Below are 21,475 nucleotides of genomic sequence, written 5' to 3'. Positions count from 1 at the left end.
TTAAATTAATGTATTTGTTTGTTTTTGTTTGTTTATTTATTTATTTAGATTTCTATACCACCCATTTCTTTGCAGCTCTGGGCTGTTTGTTAGTATCCCTGGAAAAAAAAAAGACCAATTAAGAAATAAGTTCACTGATGAAGTAAAATACGAAAACGAGGTTTTATACCGAGGTATTCATTCTATTGTTTGAATAAAGCTTTTTGCCATCGCCAGCTTGAAAATGTATTTCTTGTCTGCTCATCTTCGGCTGACGGGTCGTCTCTACTTCCAACCAATATATTAGCCCACCTGAGTCACTCTTTATACTTGTAATTAAGAGGGTTGACCTGGATGGCCCAGACTATCCTGATCTCATCAGCTCTCAGGGTTGGCCGTGGCTGGTACTTGGATGGGCAAATCTCAACCAGCCAAGTTTATTCCGGGTAGAAGCTTTCGTGTGCATGCTCTGTAACTAGAGCCACATAAGGCTGCAAAGGAATGGAATGGTGGGTGAGTTTGTACATCTGAGGGTGACGGTGTCCTCCTGACGGTCACGGAAGGGCAATCTTCAGCAAGCAGAAGAGGTTGTCCCATTGTTTGTGACAAACACAAGCTACGAAAGCCAAAGATACTTTTCCAGTTTGAAGGGACGTTGCCTCTGTGACTGCCTCCCCCTACCTCCGCCCTCCCACCTTGATATAACCTCTACCCCAGATACAGAAGATGTCCCTGGATTAGGTCTCACCAAGTCTTCAGAATCAACCCAGTTTTCGCCAGGATGCCCCAAACAGATGGCTGGTCTCCCAAGAAAGCACTGGCGCCGACCACCTGGATCTGGCCAGTTCCCACCCTGTTCCAAGAAAGGAGGAGGGCAAAAGCCTCACGGCGGGCTTGAGACACAAAGGAATATAAAATCAGCAGAGGACAAAGGAGGGGGATAATCTCCTTCACTATCTGTTGGGATTCTCCAGTTTGAATTGTATCAGCCATACCTGAAGCCTGCCGATGTGAATGTATCAGCGAGTGTGGATAAGGGGAATAAAATGCTATACTTTTGATTTTCCTGGAAGTAAGGATGCCAGCCTCCAGGTGGGACCTGCATCATATTTGCCTCTGGCTCATACCAGATTCCCAGGATCCTCTCGGGGCTGCTGGAGGGCTTCTTCCCTCAAGTTCCCCCTTCCCTTTTATCAGGCTTTCAGGCCATCTGGCCTCCTATTAGCCTGCTAATGTTATGGATGCCCTTTCCCGCCTCTGTCTAGCTATAAAACATGCATACCTTTGATGATATGGTGGTACATCCTGTAAGACTACAGGCTGTGGGAACAAATGGCACAAGGATAGGGTGAGGCCTGGCTCTATTTCTGTCCCAAACTTTTGTATGTTTCTAGCTTTAGTAACGAAGTGCACTATGTAGCCATTTGCAGTCTCCTCAATAAACTACTGAGTTTCTAACCAGGACTCAGCAAGATGGCCTTGCTGGGAGAATTGTCCTGGATCATGACAACCTGGGGATCCCTTGTAATAACTCATCTCCAGATCAGTTTCCCTGCAAAGATCAGTTTCCCTGGAGAAAGCAGTTGCGTTGGAGGGTGGCCTATGGCACTGTACTCCACTGAGGACCCTCTTCTGCCTGGCTCCATACTAAATCTCCAGGAGTTTCCCAACCTAGATTTGGCAACCCAAGCCTCTCCATCCCCCACTGTGATGGGTGGTGGGAATTGGCAACTTCACCTTGATATGAGCTTAATAAATGTTACTTCTGTACTCAAGAACTCACTGCCCGGCTTTATTTATTTCTTTATAGATTTTTACCTTGCCCTTCCCCAGAGGGCTCAAGGCTGCTTACAACAGGTTCAGATACAGGAATTAAAAATATACCAGTTTTAAAAAGTCTAATTTCAGTCTTAGAATACAATCAATTTTATTATAAGAAACTAATGGCTGCCTCTTCTTTACAGAAGCAATTACGAGAGACTTGACGGGGTACCATGTAAAGCAAGGGGTAGTCAACCTGTGGTCCTCCAGATGCCCATGGACTACAATTCCCATGAGCCCCTGCCAGCATTTGCTGGCAGGGGCTCATGGGAATTGTAGTCCATGGGCATCTGGAGGACCACAGGTTGACTACCCCTGATGTAAAGTATTTGGAGACGTGCCTACGGTTAGACTTTTGAACAGGGAGACCAGCTTCTCCTTGGCCTCAACTATAGGCCTGGCAGAACAGCTGGAACTTGTTAAGGTCCCATAGGACCCTGATCTCATTAGGAAGAGTGTTCCACCAGGCGGGGCCCTGAAAAGGCCCCGGCTGAGGCCGGTTTCCCATCTTTGGGGCCAGAGACCCCATCCCTAACCTTCCTCTCTCCCTCCTTCCCTCACTTCTGGAAAATTGCCCTGCTGGATCAGATTGCTCAGGCCCTGGGCTCGTTCTGCCCTGACGCTTCCTCCGGCCCAAAAACACACCATCCCTGCAGGCCTTCCCAAGAAAGCCGAAAGCATTCCTGCCAGGCAAGGAATGCCTTCCTGGTTCTCTGCACCTGCTCTCTTTTCGGGACTGCTCTTGCAACGTTTCAACCAGTGTGATGCCAAGATCGGGAGCTGTCGCGGATGCGCTGAACAAGTTAGAAAGGCCGCAGAAAAACGTGGCCGAACAAAGAAATGCGGCACGGCATGCGTTGAGAACGGTAAGTCCCATGTCGACATCAGTGCTTAAGTTACTAAGGAGACCTCTGTCGTAATTCAGAATGCTTCTGCCTGGCACAAGCAGCATAAAATATACTCCCGAGTGTCTGCGTGTCCCTCGGGGAATAGGGAGCAAACGGGGAGCTGATGGCTGCCAGTCAAACCACCCAGGGCTGTTTAGCATTGCATCCTAGGAGTACAACGCACAGCAATTGGCTTATTGGGAATGCGCATGGCTTCGTAGCCCAGAGGGGTTCTGCGCCGCTTCCACTGTGCCACTGCTCTTCGCGGCAGGCAGTTGTTTAAATACCGAATGCCTGACATTACTCAGCTGTAAACAAATGGCTCGGCAGCTTTCAGAGGGGAGCTGTCTTGGTCCCCGGCAGCTAGAGTCGAATCTAGTAGTACCCATGAAACAACTCCCCCCCCTCCCAACCCACCGACCAACCCCAAGAGGACACACAGCGCTAGACTTCAGCTGCCACTAAGAGGTCAGCCACAAAAGAGGAGCCTCGTCCATCAATGGTTTGTATGGCCAGAACCCCTCCCTATCCCCCCTCCTCTAGGGCCATCATTGGCCATTTGGGGGGGGGGCGATGGGATGGTCTGCCCAAACAAGGTGAAAAACATCCTGGGTCATGATGGATGGATGGATGGATGGATGGATGGATGGATGGAAGGGTGGGTGGATGGGTGGATGGATGGATGGAGGGAGGGAGGGAGGGAGGGATGGTTGGATGGAGGGATGGAGGGATGGAGGGATGGAGGGAGGGATGGTTGGATGGTTGGATGGTTGGATGGATGGATGGATGGATGGATGGATAGATGGATGGAGGGATGGATGGATGGATGGATGGAGGGATGGAGGGAGGGTGGAATGGAGGGAGGGATGGAGGGATGGATGGATGGAGGGATGGATGGATGGAGGGAGGGAGGGATGGATGGAGGGATGGATGGATGGAGGGAGGGATGGAGGGAGGGATGGAGGGAGGGAGGGATGGAGGGATGGATGGATGGAGGGAGGGAGGGATGGAGGGAGGGAGGGATGGATGGATGGATGGAGGGAGGGATGGATGGATGGAGGGAGGGATGGAGGGAGGGTGGGAGGGATGGAGGGAGGGATGGATGGAGGGATGGAGGGATCTCTCTGTATATATATATATGTGTGTGTATCTTCCCCTCAACTGGCATAACCCCTTCTGGACTCCTCTGGAGTAATCCTGGGGTGATGCGTAACCCTGGCCGCAAAATGCTAAGTTGTCCTTAGTGGCATCAGTAGCGGGTGGTCTGTTTGGATTGGTGGTGCCGTGCCACGTGGGCCGTTTTTAAAAAACCCGACACGAACCTGTCAGGCAGGCGCCGGAGTTGTTTGGCGCCAAACCGAACCGACTTACAGCTTGGCTCACATCTGATCGCAGCCGCTGAGCCTGGAAAGTTCAGCTGTCAAATTCGCTTGCCAAGAAATCGGCAGCATCCTGACTTCTGCAGAAGAAAGTCCGTGAACTGGGGACCATCAGCTGAGGCAGGGGCTAAACTGGGGTTCGGGTGGAGCTGTTTGGCCCCTTGGAAAATCTTGCATGATCACTGGAATAAATGGGCATCCCTGCCCTGTTGTGATTGTTATATTCCTGCAACTTGACACTTCCCTTCACCACCTACTGACAACATTTTTAAAAAAATTGCCTTGAAAAGGCAAAGACCTGGGTTGTGATTTATTTGGGAGAGAGACCAGGGTTGTGATTTATTTGGGAGAAAGAGCGCAAATGAATAAATAAGGCCTGATTTAAGGGTCTGCCGTTCATCTCGCTGGTTCCATGTGCCACCAAAACATTATTCTTTCCCTTTTGCAGTGTGTGCTTATTTTAGGTACACCCACCAGCTGATTTTAGAATTAAAGCAACGAACGGCTCAGATCTGAAGAGGACTGGGGGCGGAAGGGAAGGGTGAACAGGGAGGGTGCAACATTTAATTAGATGCGGAAACCGAGGCAAACTGTTTCGGAAACTGCAGTGGTAAATGGGGAGTGTTTGTTGTAAACTACCGTCAGGAATAAAAGGGCTCTTTAACATCCTCCCCCCCGCCCCCCCCTATTAATATGACTGGAAAAAAGAAACAATTGTTTCCTTATGATAGAGGACATTTTGCTAATGCTAACATTTTAACACTGTAAATACCAGATAGGCAGAAAAGTCTCTAGGTTAGATAACAGCAGAGGACAGGAGGGGGTGTGGTTTAGAGCGCCATCCTCTAATCTGGGGAGCTGAGCTAGCAGGGTGACCTCCCCCCCCCATCTATGGGCTGTACGTGGTGCACGCCTGGGCCAGGCTCTTCTTGTCAGCAGCTGTGAGTCTCAGCAAGTGCCCGGCAGTGCCAACTCTGGATACTGTCCCTGGTTCAAATCATGCCAGGCCTGCAAAAGCTACATGAGTGACTTTTGAGCCAGTCGGGCATAATCATTTACTTTGCAGGGTGGTTATTATTATTATTATTATTATTATTATTATTATTATTATTATTATTATTATTATTAGATTTATAGCCCGCCACTCCCTTGCGGCTCGTGGCGGGTAACAATATCACAAATCCCCATTAAAACCCCATTAAAACAATAATAACATTGCCAATATTGCCGGCATGGCAAGAACGGCAGCTCAACTCCCCCCCCCTCCCTCCCACTTATTAGGACAAACCGGAAGAAGACTAACAGAGGCCACCCTGAGCTGGCTGGAAGAGGGCTAGGCTGGAAAAGCAATTCGCATGCAGCGAGAGGATCAATGTAAAAGCGCTACAAAGTTTCGTGTTGATTCTCCCCCAGAAGCATTAGCCGGACGCCTGGAAGCAGTGACGAGATGGCTCAAGCAGAGCTGTCTGAAGCTCGGCCCTTCGAAACTGGAACTCCTGTGGCTGGGCTAGGTCCCTGCTGTTACCAAGTTGTCATCCTGCTGTTAACATTGAGCCATGTTGTACCTGGATTATGACTTCCACATTTTTTGTAAACCAACTTAGCCGCAAGGAGAGGGCAGCATATCAAAGAAACAAGCTTTTCCCATGTCTCTGTCCTTCATACATACTTTAGGGAAGAGAAGAAGAACAGCTGTTTTTTTTTAATATCCTTTTTCATTACCCAAAGGAGTCCCAAAGCGGCTTACAAACACCACAAGAGACTCACTGTGCGGTAGGTGGGGCTGAGAGAGCTCTAACAGAACTGCTCTGTGAGAACAGCTCTAACAGAACTGCTCTGTGAGAACAGCTCTAACAGAACTGTGACCAGCCCGAGGTCACCCAGTTGGCTACACGTGGAGGAGCGGGGAATCAAATCCGGTTCTCCAGATTAGAATCCACCACTCTTAACCAATTCATCGCACTGGCTTCGGATATTATCGCCAATAAATATCTTTGTTTCTAACCTCTCAAGAAATTCATTTACCAAAGCCCCTTGCTTTGCATTCAGCAAGCGGTCTTTGAGACCTGGGAGCATTCCTACCCTGTTCTGGGGTCAAAGGAGAAACAGAGCCCATGACAGCCCTGCACAGGAGGACACCCATCCTGCGTGGCATCCAGCCTGGAATTCAGGGGTACCGTTTCAAGGGCATAAAAATCCCCAGCGTCAGAAGCGCATTCTTAGCCGGCTGCTGAAAAAGCAGAGTCATCCTGTTGGCAGGGTTGTTCGCAACATGCTGTTGGGAGAATAATTTACCGCAACACACACACACACACACACACACAGAGCTAGCCCGGAAAACTAAGCTGAGCACACGTGGCGCGTGATAAAGCCGACTGATGTGCTGATTCAGTCCTGCCTTTTGTTTTTCCATGTTGTCAGGTGGAAGCAAGTCACGCTGACAAACACATTCTGGCCTTGCAAGCTCCCGGGAAGAACAATAAGCAGCAAGGCCGGGACTTTGGAACTGCTGCTGCATCCGGCAAAGAAAGAGAAAGCGCAGCAGATCAGAATCCGGGGCCAGGCCAGGCCAGGCCGGGAGGCAAGAGGAGGGGGGCTGGAAAACAGAGCTGCTTACAACGGTAACTGGTTGGAAAGGAAGTATTGTTTGGGATGCCAGCCTCCAGGTACGACAGGGGAATACCCCAGAAGTACAGCTCCTCCTTGGACTACATTTCCCCTGGAGAAAACAGATTCCTTGGAGTAGGGATTCCCAACTTGGGGTCTGCAGACCCCAGGGGTCCGCAACCTTTCCCCTCCTGCTTTAGAAGAAGAAGAAGAAGAAGAAGAAGAAGAAGAAGAGTTAGTTCTTATATGCCGCTTTTCCTTACCCAAAGGAGGCTCAAAGCGGCTTACATTCGCCTTCCCATTCCTCTCCCCACAACAGACACCCTGTGAGGGAGGTGAGGCTGAGAGAGCCTTGGACTTGCACACAAGTTAGGGAGCCAACTGCTTCCCCTGCTTCCCTCCCCTGGTCCACAGCATGAGTGAGTTCTCTCGCGGCTTCTGCACCTGGGAGGGGGTGGAGTCTGCACACCGTCTCCCACCTTCAACTGTTTCCTGTCTCTGCCCTCTTCATTCCTTCGCAATCTTGCCTGGTAATCTTCAAGCAAAGGTTGGATACACACTTTTTTTGGATGCTTTAGGATGTTTAGGGCTGATCCTGCGTTGAGCAGGGGGTTGGACTAGATGGCCTGTATGGCCCCTTCCAACTCTGTGATTCTATGATTCTAATGCGGGTGGTGATGCCACTTCCAACTGCAGGTAACTTCAGGGTGGGGGGTGGGGACCGGACACGGCAAGGAGGGTGAAAAATTCAGAGGAGCAGCCCCCAGCCACAACAATTACAGGGCTATAAATAAGGGAAGAACGTGTTTCTAATTATATTTCATTGCATTTCAGTTGCATTTTCATTTTGGCTTTGCTGTCACGCTAAGCAGCGTCTCCCGGAGGATGCCGGGATGGTGATGCAATTAAGATGAATTTGTTTAGTCTGGAAACTATAAGCTTCAGACAGTGAGTGAGATGTGGATTATAGCAAAAAGAACATGAAGTGGTAAACATGGGTGGCTTTTTTCGTGTGCATGCGGCAAACGTGTTGTATAAGTCAAGATGCTGCTAGCTCAGACCCCTGGACCGTTGACCGATCAGAAGAAACATTAAGGAGAGATCCTCAAAATGTGAAGGAAAGAGTCTGCTATGGGGGGGGGGGGGAAGTAAAGGACTATTTCTCAACCTATGGAAATTCTCTGTTGGACTGATGACTAACTAAAACCCACTCCTTAAAGGTCAACAGGGTTGTCCTGGCCAAACAAGCTGAGAGTTCTGTAGAACTGATTGGTAAGAACAATTAAAAAGGGAAGTGATCTTATGAGAGACCTAGAAAATTATCTGTTTGGACTGTGAAAACGCCGTAAAAACTGTTGGAAAATGCCATGCCTGTCGTACAAAGACAACGGAGAAAAGAAGAAGACCCTAAGGCGGGTGGCAAGGAGACAATTAGATAGGATAATGAGGTCGGTTAAATATTATTACTTGTCTGTCTCCAGACTGCTACTTTTAGAGCAATGTTGGTTTTCTTCTCAGAAGTTCCACACTTAATCCCTCCCTGACCTTCTCTGCACCTGGAATTCGGCATGACTCACCGCTCGTCCAGTTGCGTGGCTATTTCCCACTTCTGCAGGACATCGGCACCGATCCGAGGAGGTCTTGGGCTAGGCCCAGGCCCAGGTCCTGAGTTGCCCTATCACAAGGGCATGCGGATAAATCCCCATTCCTTTATTTGCTCTGAGCACAACAGTATCTGTGTCGGACTTGGGCTGTTTAGAAGGGAAGAGATGGGTTGTCCCGGCCCAGCCCCTCTCCACCCACGGCCATGAATATGGCCTTTCAGAAGGGGACAAAAATTTATCTGGCAACTCTGCCTGTGAAACGCGGCAGAACGGCCTGGGGCACTTTTTAAAATTATTAAGAACATGGTATTGTGTTGGTACGCTATACAACATTCTTAAAAATTAGAAAAAAGACCACGCCGCCCTGCAGCATGGTGGGACTTTGCCATCCCAGCTGCCACGCAGAAGCACAAATCCGGAGAGGATGGGGTGCAGAAGGCCAAATTCTGCTCTGTTCAGGTGGGAAGAGTTGGGGCAACCTTCCTGAGCGCAAAGGTAAAGGTCCCTCTCATTCAGCAAGAGATGTAGTTGGGAACATATGCCTATTTCTCCTCTTAACTATCAAGTATGCTAGTTCCTAAATTAACCTTTCTCTGCTCCTTAATCAGGTTGGGCACCGTCACTGTGTTCATTGCTGTGGCAAATAAACAAAAAACCCGATTCTGTCCTAAGCATTGTTGTTTCTCAGAATGTTCTCCAATCACAGTAGAAAAAACCTCTGAGGAGAAAGGTCTCTGGGTAGGTAGGCAGAGGCAAAGCAGCCATTTTGTATCTTAGAATCATAGACTTGGAAGGGACCTCCAGGGTCATCTAGTCCAACCCCCTATAGAATGCAGGATATTCACAACTACCTGCCCACCCACAGCGACCCCAATTCCATACTAGCAATTTCAGAGGTTTTGCAGAAACAGGCTGCTTTCACTTTGATTTGGTAAGATTAATATGGAAATATTGGAAACTTGTTGGATAAGTTTCACAATCATAGGAGGTATGCTTCGATCGCAAATTGGGTTTGTTAATTTATGCACCATGACGGAATTTACACTGACTGTAACATTCCTGTAATTTTCTGCACACAGGAAACAACCACTGATGAAAATTCAACTCTGAAAACGGCACAAATCTAGAGTTTGTTTTGGATGCTTCATTAATCATCAAAATAGAGACAAGACACGGTTTGATATCTTATTAAGGAGTATTGTATAAATATCATACCGTATACAGATTTTGATAGCCTGGGACGGGTTCTCTCTTTTTTCTGTTAGTGCTTTCAATATGCCGGAAGGATCTGAAAATATTCTGATGTCAGCCCCAGTTTTCTTTGCTCATTCTAGGGACAGAACAGCCTGATATGCTGCATTCCCAAGTTAGAAGATATGTTTCTGGGATTCCATCCGACCCTCTAGAAATAACAGGCTAGTCCTATAGACCCTCTTGTGGCACATAGTGGTAAGGCAGCAGACATGCAGTCTGAAAGCTCTGCCCATGAGGCTGGGAGTTCTATCCCAGCAGCCGGCTCAAGGTTGACTCAGCCTTCCATCCTTCCGAGCTCAATAAAATGGGTACCCAGCTTGCTGGGGGGTAAAAGGGTAATGACTGGGGAAGGCACTGGCAAACCACCCCGTATTGAGTCTGCCAAGAAAACGCTAAAGGGCGTCACCCCAAGGGTCAGACATGACTTGGTGCTTGCACAGGGGATACCTTTACCTTTTTCCTATAGCAGGGGTAGTCAACCTGTGGTCTTCCAGATGTCCATGGACTACAATTCCCATGAGTCCCGGGAATCGTAGTCCATGGACATCTGGAGGATCACAGGTTGACTACCCCTGACCCATAGGATTCTTCCCTCACTTCCATGCCAGAACACCATTTCGTAACATCTACCAGTTGCAACAATGTTAACATGAGGGATTAATTAACGAACATTTTAATTAACATTCTCCTGAGACGGGTTGGCTCACCCTTTCTTAATTACAAACATGATATCATTGATTTTGCCCGGGGGTTCCATGCAAGACGTTGTGGGGGAGGCTGTGGTTCGCTGGCAGATCCTCTACTTGGCATGCAGCAGGTCCCAGGTTCAATCCCCGACACCCCCGGTAAAATGACCAGGGCAGAAGTGATGTGAAAGTCTTCAGCTGAAGACTCTGGAGAACTGCTGCCAGGCTGAATAGACAGTACTGAACTTGACAGACTCCACAGAAAGTGGCTATGTTTCAACACAGGGTAGAACTGTGGCTCAGTGGAGGAGCATCTGTCTAGCATGCAGACGGTCCCAGGTTCAATACCCAGCATCTCCAGTTAAAAGGACCAGGCAGCAGGTGATGAAAGAGACCCTGGCTGAGTGCTGGAACATCTGCTTGGCTTGCAGGAGATCCCAGGTTCAATCCCTGCCATCTCCAGTTAAAAAGACCAGGCAGTAGGTGATGTGGAAGACCTCTGCAAGGACCTTGGAAAGTTGCTGCCAGTCTGAGTAGACAATACCGACCCTGATCAACCTGCATGTGCATGTCCATGCCTGTTCAGTATACAAGATACTAAACTAGCTGGCAGGCTGCAAGGGCAGCTGGTGCATGAGGATTATGGACCAGAGGAAAACCGAGATGGCTCATCGAGCCATATTGCAAATATTTCAATATTTTCGGTCTCCCGAATCTCCCATCTGTATCCAGGAACATCTCCAACTGACGCACACATTTTAGTTGCCAATCTTGTTTGTTTATGCATTTGATCTGATTCATTTTTTTAAAAAAACTACTGCAGACCACGGTGACAAAGCGACTAAACATGGTTGCAGGGTTCCAATGTTGTGTTAAACCATGACCCAGGATGTCTAACCATGGTTTCATATGATTTTGGGAACTAGCAGACCACAGAGTCGGAGTAGGCTTGGCCAGCAGACAAGAACTAAGAAGAAGAAGAAGAGTTGTTTTTTTATACCCCGCTTTCACAGCCCAAAGGAGTCTCAAAGTGGCTTACAAACGCTTTCTCTTCTTCTTCCCACAACGGACGCCCTGTGAGGGAGGTGAGTCTGCGAGAGCCCTGACAGGACTGCTCTGTGAGAACAGGGCTATCAGGACTGTGACTAGCCTAAGACCTGGCTGGATGTGGAGGAGTGGGGACTCAGAAGCTGGGAAGCGGGGAATCAGAAGTGGGCAGAATCAGAAGCCGCTGCTCTTAACCACTACACTAAGCTAACTCTTTAGAAGGAGATTTTCCCCTTTTGCAACAGAAAATCCAGCCCTTGCAATTCGAATCAGGTACATTTTATTACCATGTTCTCTTTATGATTCTATCCATCTTAGACTGAATCAAGTACCCTTCTATATTTCTGTTTTGGATGAAGATTCGATTATGTTTCCCTTGGCAGACGTGTTCCCAGCAGTCACAATGGAGGTAGCCACGTTTCTATCATATTTGGAATAGGTTTGCTTCCAGTGCAATCTACTATGGATGATGCATAACTGAGTGTTATTTCTTGACCTTATTTCAAACTTTTATATTAAGTTTTAAATCTTTTAACTTGAATTGAGTTTAACTATTGTCTGCTAACTGATTTGTCCTAATTGTTTTTACTTCTGGTTGCTGCAACAAGAATAAACTTACTTGCTTACATATGTCGTGAAAACACTTCCAAAGCGTATTATCCAACGTGTGCGGAACAAGCCCTGCAGGCTCAACCCCCAAATCTGCAAAACCCTTTCCGCATCCAAGAAAAAAATGGCGTCCTGGCCATCTTAATGCTCTGCGGAATTACAAGCATTCAACACAAAAATCTTGTCATTCAGGAAAAGCTGAAGCCAGCAGGAAAAAGGAAGAGCCGGCCTCAAATGGATTAACTCGATACAGGTAAGTTATGTGTTGGCAGAGTTTGAATATGCAAAGAGGGTGCAGCATCAGGCAGCTTAACGAACAAGATGGTTCGTTATCCCCTGGAGACTCGAGGAGATTATTTGAAAATCATCAGGAAGTTTCTGTCCAATGTTAAATAGACCAGGGGTAGTCAACCTGTGGTCCTCCAGATGTCCATGGACTACAATTCCCATGAGCCCCTGCCATGGACATCTGGAGGACCACAGGTTGACTACCCCTGAAATAGACATCTCCTCCAATGCCCCCTGCAGGAGACCCTTCATAGTTCTTGATTTTATTTTTCTGCTCTGCCCACTGCAGGTCTTGCATATTCCAACACCAGGGTCTGCAGTTCACAAGACCGGAGTATGGCTGCTGAGGACCTTAATTCATAGCATCATCATAGTATCAGAAGCGGCTTATCAACCCTTCACACACAATAAACACACACACACACATACACACACAGCTTTCTTCCCTAAGCTGATCTGCAAACGTGAACTAAAAGCCACATAAAAACCTCTGTAAGCCGACATTCCTTCCCAGAGCCACAAACTCCCTATGCAAAAGTTTAAAAGGTGTTTTTGTTTGCCCTACTTGAGATGAGTCTGGCTCAGCCACTCCAATCCGGTGGCATTCCACAGGTTCCGATTGGCTGACAGTCCCTTGCATTTGCATGAAATAGGGATGCCAGTCCCCAAATGGGTCCAGGGGATCCCCCAGTTTTCCAGCTCATCTCCAGGTGAGAGAGATCAGTTCCTCTGGAGAAAATGGCTGCTTTGGGGGTGGGGGTGGGTGGGCTCCATAGCATTATTCTCCATTGAGGTCCCCCCCTGCCCCAAATCCCACCCTTTCCTGGCTCCACCCACAAAGTCTCTAGGATTTCCCCACCCAGAGCTGGCAAGCCTAACATCAAGCCACAGCTGTTCTTGACAAACATGTCAAGTAAGCGTGAAAGCTCGGTTTAGCCCCCAAAATTAGTACAAATCTGCATCTGATCGAGCAGGGGTAGTCAAACTGCGGCCCTCCAGATCTCCATGGACTACAATTCCCAGGAGCCCCTGCCAGCATTCGCTGGCAGGGGCTCCTGGGAATTGTAGTCCATGGACATCTGGAGGGCCGCAGTTTGACTACCCCTGTGATAGAGAGTCAAGAGTCTCAGGAACCGTTTAACCGTAGAACCAAACATTTAACTCATTTGTGAACTCAGGGAGAAACGTCACACGAATGCATCGTTAAGGGATTGCTTGCCCTCACTGGATTCAGACGTCACAACAAGGCTATGGCTTTCCTTCAAAGGAGGAAACCCTCAATCATGCATAGGAGGAAGAGGGAGGAAGGGCGTGACAGAGGGAGCAAGCAAGGCGTGCTTGAGCCGGGGGCTGTTTCAAATGCTGCAAACAGCCTTCTTAGTGACCTCTGAATACAGCTTTAGGCTTGGGTGGAATATAGCAGAAAAAAAAAAACAGTTTATCTTAACGACGAGTTAGTTTTCCACCCCAGGAAACCGGATAGGATTAAACTAGGGTGTCCAAATCTGTACACCATGCAAAATCATAAAACTCAGTGTGCCGAATAAGCTTCAAATCACGGTTTTCGATCCTGGCTAGGTGGTCCCTATGTAGGGTTGCCAGTCTGGAGTTCCCCCTGAACTTACATCTTATTTCTAGACTACAGAGATCAGTTCCCTTGGAGGAAAAGGCCACTTCAGAGGTCAGATTCTGTGGTATACCACAAAATCCGCCTCGAGCCTTCGGGGGGGGAGGCGGGATATAAATATAATAATAATAATAATAATAATAATAATAATAATAATAATAATAATAATAATAATAATAATAAAAAGGTAAAGGTATCCCCTGTGCAAGCACCAGGTCATGTCTGACCCTTGGGGTGACGCCCTCTAGTGTTTTCATGGCAGACTCAATACGGGGTGGTTTGCCAGTGCCTTCCCCAGTCATGACCGTTTACCCCCCAGCAAGCTGGGTACTCATTTCACCGACCTCGGAAGGATGGAAGGCTGAGTCAACCTTGAGCCGGCTGCTGGGATTGAACTCCCAACCTCATGGGCAGACAGCTTCAGACAGCATTTCTGCTGCCTTACCACTCTGCGCCACAGGAGGCTCTTAAGAATAATAATAAAATGGGCATAATAATGGCCATCGTCACTGAGCTGCTGGGGCTGTTTGCCAGGGATGCCGAGTGCTTTGCAATGAGAGCTCCTAAAGCCTCTGACCTATATACCGTCTCCCCACTTTCTTACCGATTCCATAATGAATCCCTGGAGGAGAAGCTGGAGAGCCGGGAGGCCGAAGATCTCATGTCTCATCCGTCACCACCAGGAAGCTACCTGCGTGGAAAGAGAGGAGGCAAAACGCCAAGATTATCCCAAGCGTCTGGAGAACATGCAAACACGGCATCGCAAAATCACCCGATTCATAACCGAGGGACGCCAAGAGTGGCGCTTTCCCGTTTGAACTTCCACGTCGATTCTTCCACACCGCTGTGTCTGATCGTCTTCGTACTTGTGGTACGGAGGCAATTGAGGACCTTGTTCATTTATTTATTACATTGATATCCCGCCATTCCCAGCACAGCTGGCTCACAACGGATCACCACAACCACAAACATGACTGATAATAGTTTTAAATCCCCTCCCACCGTGTGCCAGCAAGGACTCATGGGAAATGTAGTCCATGGCCATCTGGAGAGCCACAGTTTGGCCACTCCTGCGTGGGTGGAGTTAATGGCATATCTGGAGTCTGCTGCCACCCCAGCTGATTAATGTGATAGCAGTAGAGTTGCCAATCTCCAGGTGGTGGCTGGAGATCTCCTGAGATTCCAGCTGATCTCCAGCCAACAAAGATCAGTTCCCCTGGAGAAAATGGCCACTTTGCAATGTGGACTGCCTGACATTACGTCCCACTGAGGTTCTTGCCTGCCCCAAACCTCACCCTCCTCAGGCTCCACCCCTCCCAAAATCTCCAGATATTTCCAAACCTGGAGCTGACAACCCGAGTCAGTAGGCTAGGGCAGGGGTAGTCAACCTGTGACCCTCCAGATGTCCATGGACTACAATTCCCATGAGACCCTGCCAACGTTTGCTGTTAGGGGCTCATGGGAATTGTAGTCCATGAACATCTGGAGGACCACAGGTTGACTACCCTTGGGCTAGGGGGTAGCTCCAGATGTGCTTCCACAACCAGTGTCCCCAATCTCCTGGTCATCATGGTTGTATTGAGCCTGGTGCTGGCTGGCCTTTCTGACCAAGGGTGGCATCCAAATCTAGTCTGACCTAAAGTTTCTGCCCAATGGCACCTTTAAGGCCAACAAAGTTTTATTCAAGATGCAAGTATTCACAGGCTCCACCATTTCTGGCAGAGAAAAGCAACATATAAAAACCAACTCTTCTTCGAAATAAATAAATAAGTAAGTAAGTAAATAAATAAAGGCGCTACTGGACTCAAACTTCAGACTGGCACAGCAAGCCATTTGAATCTACTCTATTATTATTATTATTATTATTATTATTATTATTATTATTATTATTATTATTATTATTATTATTATTATTATTATTATTAATCTGCCTCCCCCGAAGACTCGAAGCGGGTTACAATCACATAAAACCCCCCAAAATATCCCCCTAAAAACCGATACAAGCTAATACAGATATATAAAACCTATGAAACCGAGAAGATGTGGCGAAAACTCTTCCTGAACTGAAAATCCTAATCATTTCATCTAAAGAGGGAGGTGGAGAGGTGCTGACAGGTCTTCTGAACTGACAAACTACAGCTAGCATTGAACCTGCGAACAATGGTTTGCAATCCGCAAATTATGATTTGCCACCTGGTAGAGGTTATGATTTGCTGGTAGAGAGACAGCCCTAATCTCGAGCTTGCTGTTTCAGATTTTACAGCAAACTACGGACCAAGCAAGTCAGAAAACAAGGGAGGGGTCCCACCTGCAGCGGACAGGAGAGCAAATCACCCAAACTGCAAAGAACTTTTCATGACCTCAACACAGCCTTCCCTGAACTCTGAGTCCCAGAATTCTTTGAGGCTTAAGCAGAGCTCAAAATCAATATCCATTTTTTTCATACAGATATGCCCATAGCATGGTTCCTCTTGTTTTGTCAGCTTGTCGGAAAGCCTGAGTTCAAATCCCGGCTTAGTCGTAAAACTAATTGAGAGGCCTTAGAAAGTCGACTTCCTTTTAGCTTGACCTATTTTGCAGGGTTGCTGTAAATGGGCCAGCTCTGTCAATGCCACCCAAGGGTGCCATGAGGAAAGGCCGGATATGGATGGGCTAATTAAACGTGTTATTGTTTCAAAGGCAGGGGTGGAGGCTTCTACCTTCTCGTGCCCTAACTCCTCTGGATGCTCTGCATGCAAAACATGAGTCAGCTAAACAGTGTGCATAATCTATCCATGACAGTTTCAAATGGGGATCTCAGATCCACTCTTAATTAAACCGGTTGTTAAAGGGCGCTCGCAGTGCTAAAGGTATTATTACGAGAAATCTATTTACACCTCATTATTTCAGCCAAGCCTCTCAGGTGCTTCTCCGACCATGTTATTTGCCTGCATTCTTCACCTGGAGAAAGGAATATTATCCTCCAGATTCCTTCCACATTTCCACATTCTGCGTTTTTATTCTAATTGGGTGAGTGTGCGACTAACTGGCTCCCAGGGAAAGCATTTACTCAACCTGAGAGCTCCGAATTGGCCTCTGAACCCGATGCTCGAAATGTATGGAGGTGCATGATCGGAGCACACAGTCAGCACTCAAAAGGTCATTAAGCCGGGGCGGGTATCTGGCTAAAATGAGTGTTGCCCATCATGGCGCCCTCTGACGTAATCCCTGGGGTACACTTGCGTCTTGCATCGACAGGAGTGTCATGATGATCACTGGCAGTCTTCAAGCAAAGGTTGGAGACACACTTTTCTTGGATGCTTTAGGATGCTTTGGGCTGATCCTGCATTGAGCAGGGGGTTGGACTAGATGGCCTGTATGGCCCCTTCCAACTCTATGATTCTATGATTCTATGATCCTGCGTTGAGCAAGGGGTTGGACTAGATGGACTGTATGGCCCCTTCCAACTCTATGATTCTATGATTCTATGATCCTGCGTTGAGCAAGGGGTTGGACTAGATGACCTGTATGGCTCCTTCCAACTCTATGATTCTATGATCCTGCGTTGAGCAAGGGGTTGGACTAGATGGCCTGTATGGCTCCTTCCAACTCTATGATTCTATGATTCTATGATCCTGCGTTGAGCAAGGGGTTGGACTAGATGGCCTGTATGGCTCCTTCCAACTCTATGATTCTATGATTCTATGATCCTGCGTTGAGCAAGGGGTTGGACTAGATGGCCTGTATGGCTCCTTCCAACTCTATGATTCTATGATTCTATGATCCTGCGTTGAGCAAGGGGTTGGACTAGATGGACTGTATGGCCCCTTCCAACTCTATGATTCTATGATTCTATGTATAATGTCCAGATTGCAGTTCCTCCACCAGGCATTCGCTTGAGGTTGGCCGACTCGGAACATCTGCTGGTCCCCCCTCAGACACCCTGCCATGACAGAACAATTTGATCTCCCCAGCGTTGTTGTTATTCATGTTGTGTTGTGATTGTTACTGTCAGATTGTGATGTTCTATTGAAAATTGTATAATGTTATAGATTGTTATCATGTTCCATGTAAATTTATGCAGTGTTCCATGTAAACTGCCCAGAGCCGAAAAGAATGGGCGGTATAAAAATCCAAGTCAATCAATCAATCAATCAATAAATACCCTGCTCGGGTTAGACCCCACTTGGGGTGCTGGGTTCCCTTTGGGGCATTGAGCAAATCTGCAGATGACAAATGTGTACATGAACAACTGAGTTGTTATGAGGAGAGATGGAGGGACTTGTGTATGTGCAGCTTGGAGAAGAGGAGGGCAAACGAGGCGTCCAACTTGTTTCCTGCTTCTTTAGAGACAAGGGCCAGGAGCAATGGGTTCAGATGATGGGAAATGAGATCCTATTTACATATTAGAAAGTGTTTTCTGATGGCGAGGGCTGTTCATCAATAGCATCTGCTGCTTCACAGGGTGGTAGAGTCTCCTTCATTGGAAGTTTTTAGGAGGAGATTGGATGAGCACCTGTCAGGAGAATGTATTTTTCAAATCCCTGAGAAGGAAGGGGGCTGGACTGGAAGGCCCTTTGTGGCCTAGCTCTGTGCGGTTTGGATTCATCACCGTTTAAGAAGGATCTGGACAAACTGAACCATGTCCAGAGGAGGGCAGTGAAGACGGGGACAGATCTGGAGACCAAGTCTTGTGAGGAAAGGTTGAAGGGGCTGGTTATGTTTAGTCTGGAGATGAAGTGCTAGTTTTTTATACCTTGGTTTTCACCACCTCAAGCAGTTCCAAAGTGGCTTCCAATCGTCTTCCCTTCCTCTCCCCACAACAGATACCCTGTGAAGTAGGTGAGGCTGAGAGAGCTCTGAGAGAACTGACTGACCCAAGGTTACCCAGCTGGCTGCATGTGGAGGAGCAGGGAATCAAACCTGGCTCTCCTGGGGAGGGATGGGCTTGGAGAGGGAATAGTAGTGCCAACTCTGGGTCGGGAAATACCTGGAGACTTTGGGGATGGAGTTAGAAGTGGGTGCGATTTGGGGTGGGGAGAGACCTCAGTGGAGTGGGAATGCTATGGAATCCACCCTCCAAAGGGGTCACTTTCTCCAGGGGAACTGATCTCTTGAATCTGGAGATAACCTTTAATTCCAGGAGATTCCCAGGCCCCACCTGGAGGTTGGCATCCCTAGGAGGGAAGGGACCTCAAATGGGGCCTAAAGCAATACCCTCTTCCAAAGCAGCCACTTTCTTCAGGGGAACTGATCTCTGTGGTCTGTGCCTCATCGTTCTAAAAAACACATATATTTGAAAACCCCCCCTCTTTCAGATGTTAAACTGCCAGCCTTCGGAGCGTGGCTGAGCAAGAGTCAGCCAGAAAGAAAGAAAAGAAAGAAAGAAAAGAAATTTGGCATCCGGCACATTGTTGCTACAATAGCTGCATGCAGTACGGCAAAAAAAAAAAAAAATCAACTCCCTTTTATCCCTAAACAATAGACCGAATCGCAGAGTTTTGACCTTGCTATGGAATGCAAGCAGAGAGTAATTACAGCTCTACTTTCTATGTAAGCAAACAATTCTGCCTGCGGAGATTTCAGGGCTGCTGGTCAGGGGTAGTCAAACTGTGGCCCTCCAGATGTCCATGGACTACAATTCCCATGAGCCCCAGCCAGCGTTTGCTGGCTGGGGCTCATGGGAATTGTAGCCCATGGACATCTGGAGGGCCGCAGTTTGACTACCCCTGCCCTATACTTTTCAACAAACGCCTCCTCCTCCTCCTCCTCCTCCTCCTCCTCCTCATCCATTTCACGCCTTATGGCCTTATGTAAGTAACAGCGACCCTTGCCTCACAACCAAAATGTACCATGTCACCCAAACAGTTGTGTTGTGTGCCATGGTACATTTTCTCTTGTGCTTTAATTGAGACTAAAGTTAGCTAGCGGAGACCCATCCAATTGGGACTGATTCTTTAGCCATGCCTAACTGATGTGATGTTAATCAGAACTGCCTTGGAATGCACAAGCCACTTCTGGAACTTGCATTAAAGATTAAAATAATGATCCCATTTTCCTCATGCAAGACACTGTACTCCGGTCTAGTATTTGTGGTCCTTTTGACATCTCTCTCTCTCTTTCTCTCCAGTTCCTCATTATGTCAACTTTTATTTTGGTCATCCGGGTTTGGCAAAAACAGGCATGGAGGACAATTTGTTCCTGCAGTTTGGACAGTGAACTTTGACCCTGGGCTACTTGTTCTGATTGGCCGCTCATCCTCGCTGCTCAATAAGACACATACCAATTATCTGCTGCTTGGATTCTCTGCTCTGCATGGGATTGCACTGTTTGTTTACATTTCCCAGAATAATGCGGGGAACTTCCAAGAACCATGAGAAGGAAGTCCAACAGATTTCATTTCCAAGTCATGGGATTTTTTGCGGTTTCAAACACACATCCCACCATTTTGGCTCCTGCCCGGGAGGCAGCATTGTAATCCTTGCAAATGGGCTTGGATCCTCTAGCAAATCTTTGCTAGCAGAAGACCTCTCCATCAGAGGAACTGGCTTTCCTTGCCCACCCTCTTCCGAAATACTCCTTGAATGGCTTCTCCTGGGGTTTCCTCAGGAACAGCACAGGGGGCCAACTGAAGGTCGGTACTGGGTGGGAAGAATCGAAAACAATTTCCCCACCTCCCATTCTTGGAAAACACAAACTCACACAAAGGCAAGAGCCATGAAAACAGAACATTGTCAGTCAAGCTGACAATGAAGAAGAAGAAGAAGACGATGACAACGACGATGACAAAATGGTTTGTTGTACCCTGCTCTCCATGACATAGAAGAGTCTCCAAGTGGCTTACAATCACCTTCCCTTCCTCTCCCCACAGCAGACACCCTGGGAGATAAGGTGGGGCTGAGAAAGCTCAGAGAGGAACTGCTCTGTGAGAAAAGCTCTGTCAGGACTGTCAGGCCCAAGGTCACCCAGCTGGCTACATGTGGAGGAGAAGGGGAGAATCAAACCTGGACCTCCAGGTCACTGTTCAGGGCTGGTTTATCCATGTAGCACATGCCGAATGTGCTACGGGCCCCGCACTTCCAGGGACCCCACACAGTGCCTTCCCTTTCATAGATCTAGGCCACAGCCTCTCTTCTCCCCCCTTTCCCCTCTTCAAAGACACTCAGAGTGACACCCCTTTTCCCTGTGGGGGGTCCTGGCTGCCTCTGCCGCGATTGTACTCTGCTAGAGCCCTGCAAATCCTTAAACCACCCCTGCCGCCGTTCTTAACCCCTACACCACGCTGGCTGTCATGTAAACATTTTTTTCCATTCCAGAACGAATAAATTGAGGAGTTGTTGAAAGCAAGATGGCCTCTGAGAGGGAAATGCTCAAAGTGACAGAATTCATTGCAGATTTCACTCTTTGCAGATTTTGGCATCTGGTCTCCCAGCCACATAATCTCTGCTTTGCAGGATCAAAATCTCATTTATGCAGCTCTCGTCTGATTTTGGGAGGATGGACAACAGGGCCCTGTTGTGTGCCTCTTCCCTTCCTTGGATCTCAGACAGAGACCCCCCTCCTCTCGGAAGCTAGGAGGAAGAACTTGGCTTCCTCTCCTTAGAGCAGGCTTTCTCAGCCAGGGTTTCATGAAACTCTGGGGTTTCTTGATGGCCCTGGAAGGGTTTCCCAAACGAGTGGGAAGTAATTCGTTTTTTAAAATATATTT

The 21,475-nt window shown here is 47.9% G+C and overlaps 1 protein-coding gene and 1 long non-coding RNA gene across 3 annotated transcripts in view; one reads left to right on the top strand and one right to left on the bottom strand.

Annotated features, from left to right (window-relative positions):
* ASAP1 (ArfGAP with SH3 domain, ankyrin repeat and PH domain 1) overlaps nucleotides 1-21,475 on the bottom strand; it is a 130,887-nt gene that overhangs the window by 94,383 nt on the left and 15,029 nt on the right. For both annotated transcript variants that reach the window (XM_077351494.1, XM_077351493.1), the window contains exon 2: nucleotides 14,393-14,479. In XM_077351494.1, coding sequence (XP_077207609.1) covers nucleotides 14,393-14,451 — 59 coding nt within the window. In that variant the 5' untranslated portion in view covers nucleotides 14,452-14,479. The remainder of the gene's footprint in view (nucleotides 1-14,392; nucleotides 14,480-21,475) is intronic.
* On the top strand, nucleotides 10,129-20,146 carry LOC143844415 (uncharacterized). Its single transcript, XR_013233973.1, has 3 exons — nucleotides 10,129-11,673; nucleotides 11,873-12,126; nucleotides 19,898-20,146. It is a non-coding gene; the product is annotated as an uncharacterized LOC143844415 (long non-coding RNA).

The sequence above is a fragment of the Paroedura picta genome, chromosome 9 (assembly GCF_049243985.1).
Source record: "Paroedura picta isolate Pp20150507F chromosome 9, Ppicta_v3.0, whole genome shotgun sequence".
Lineage (NCBI taxonomy): Eukaryota > Metazoa > Chordata > Lepidosauria > Squamata > Gekkonidae > Paroedura > Paroedura picta.
The sequence above is the reverse complement of the archived record's forward strand: the minus strand, read 5'-3'. Positions and strand labels throughout refer to the sequence as shown.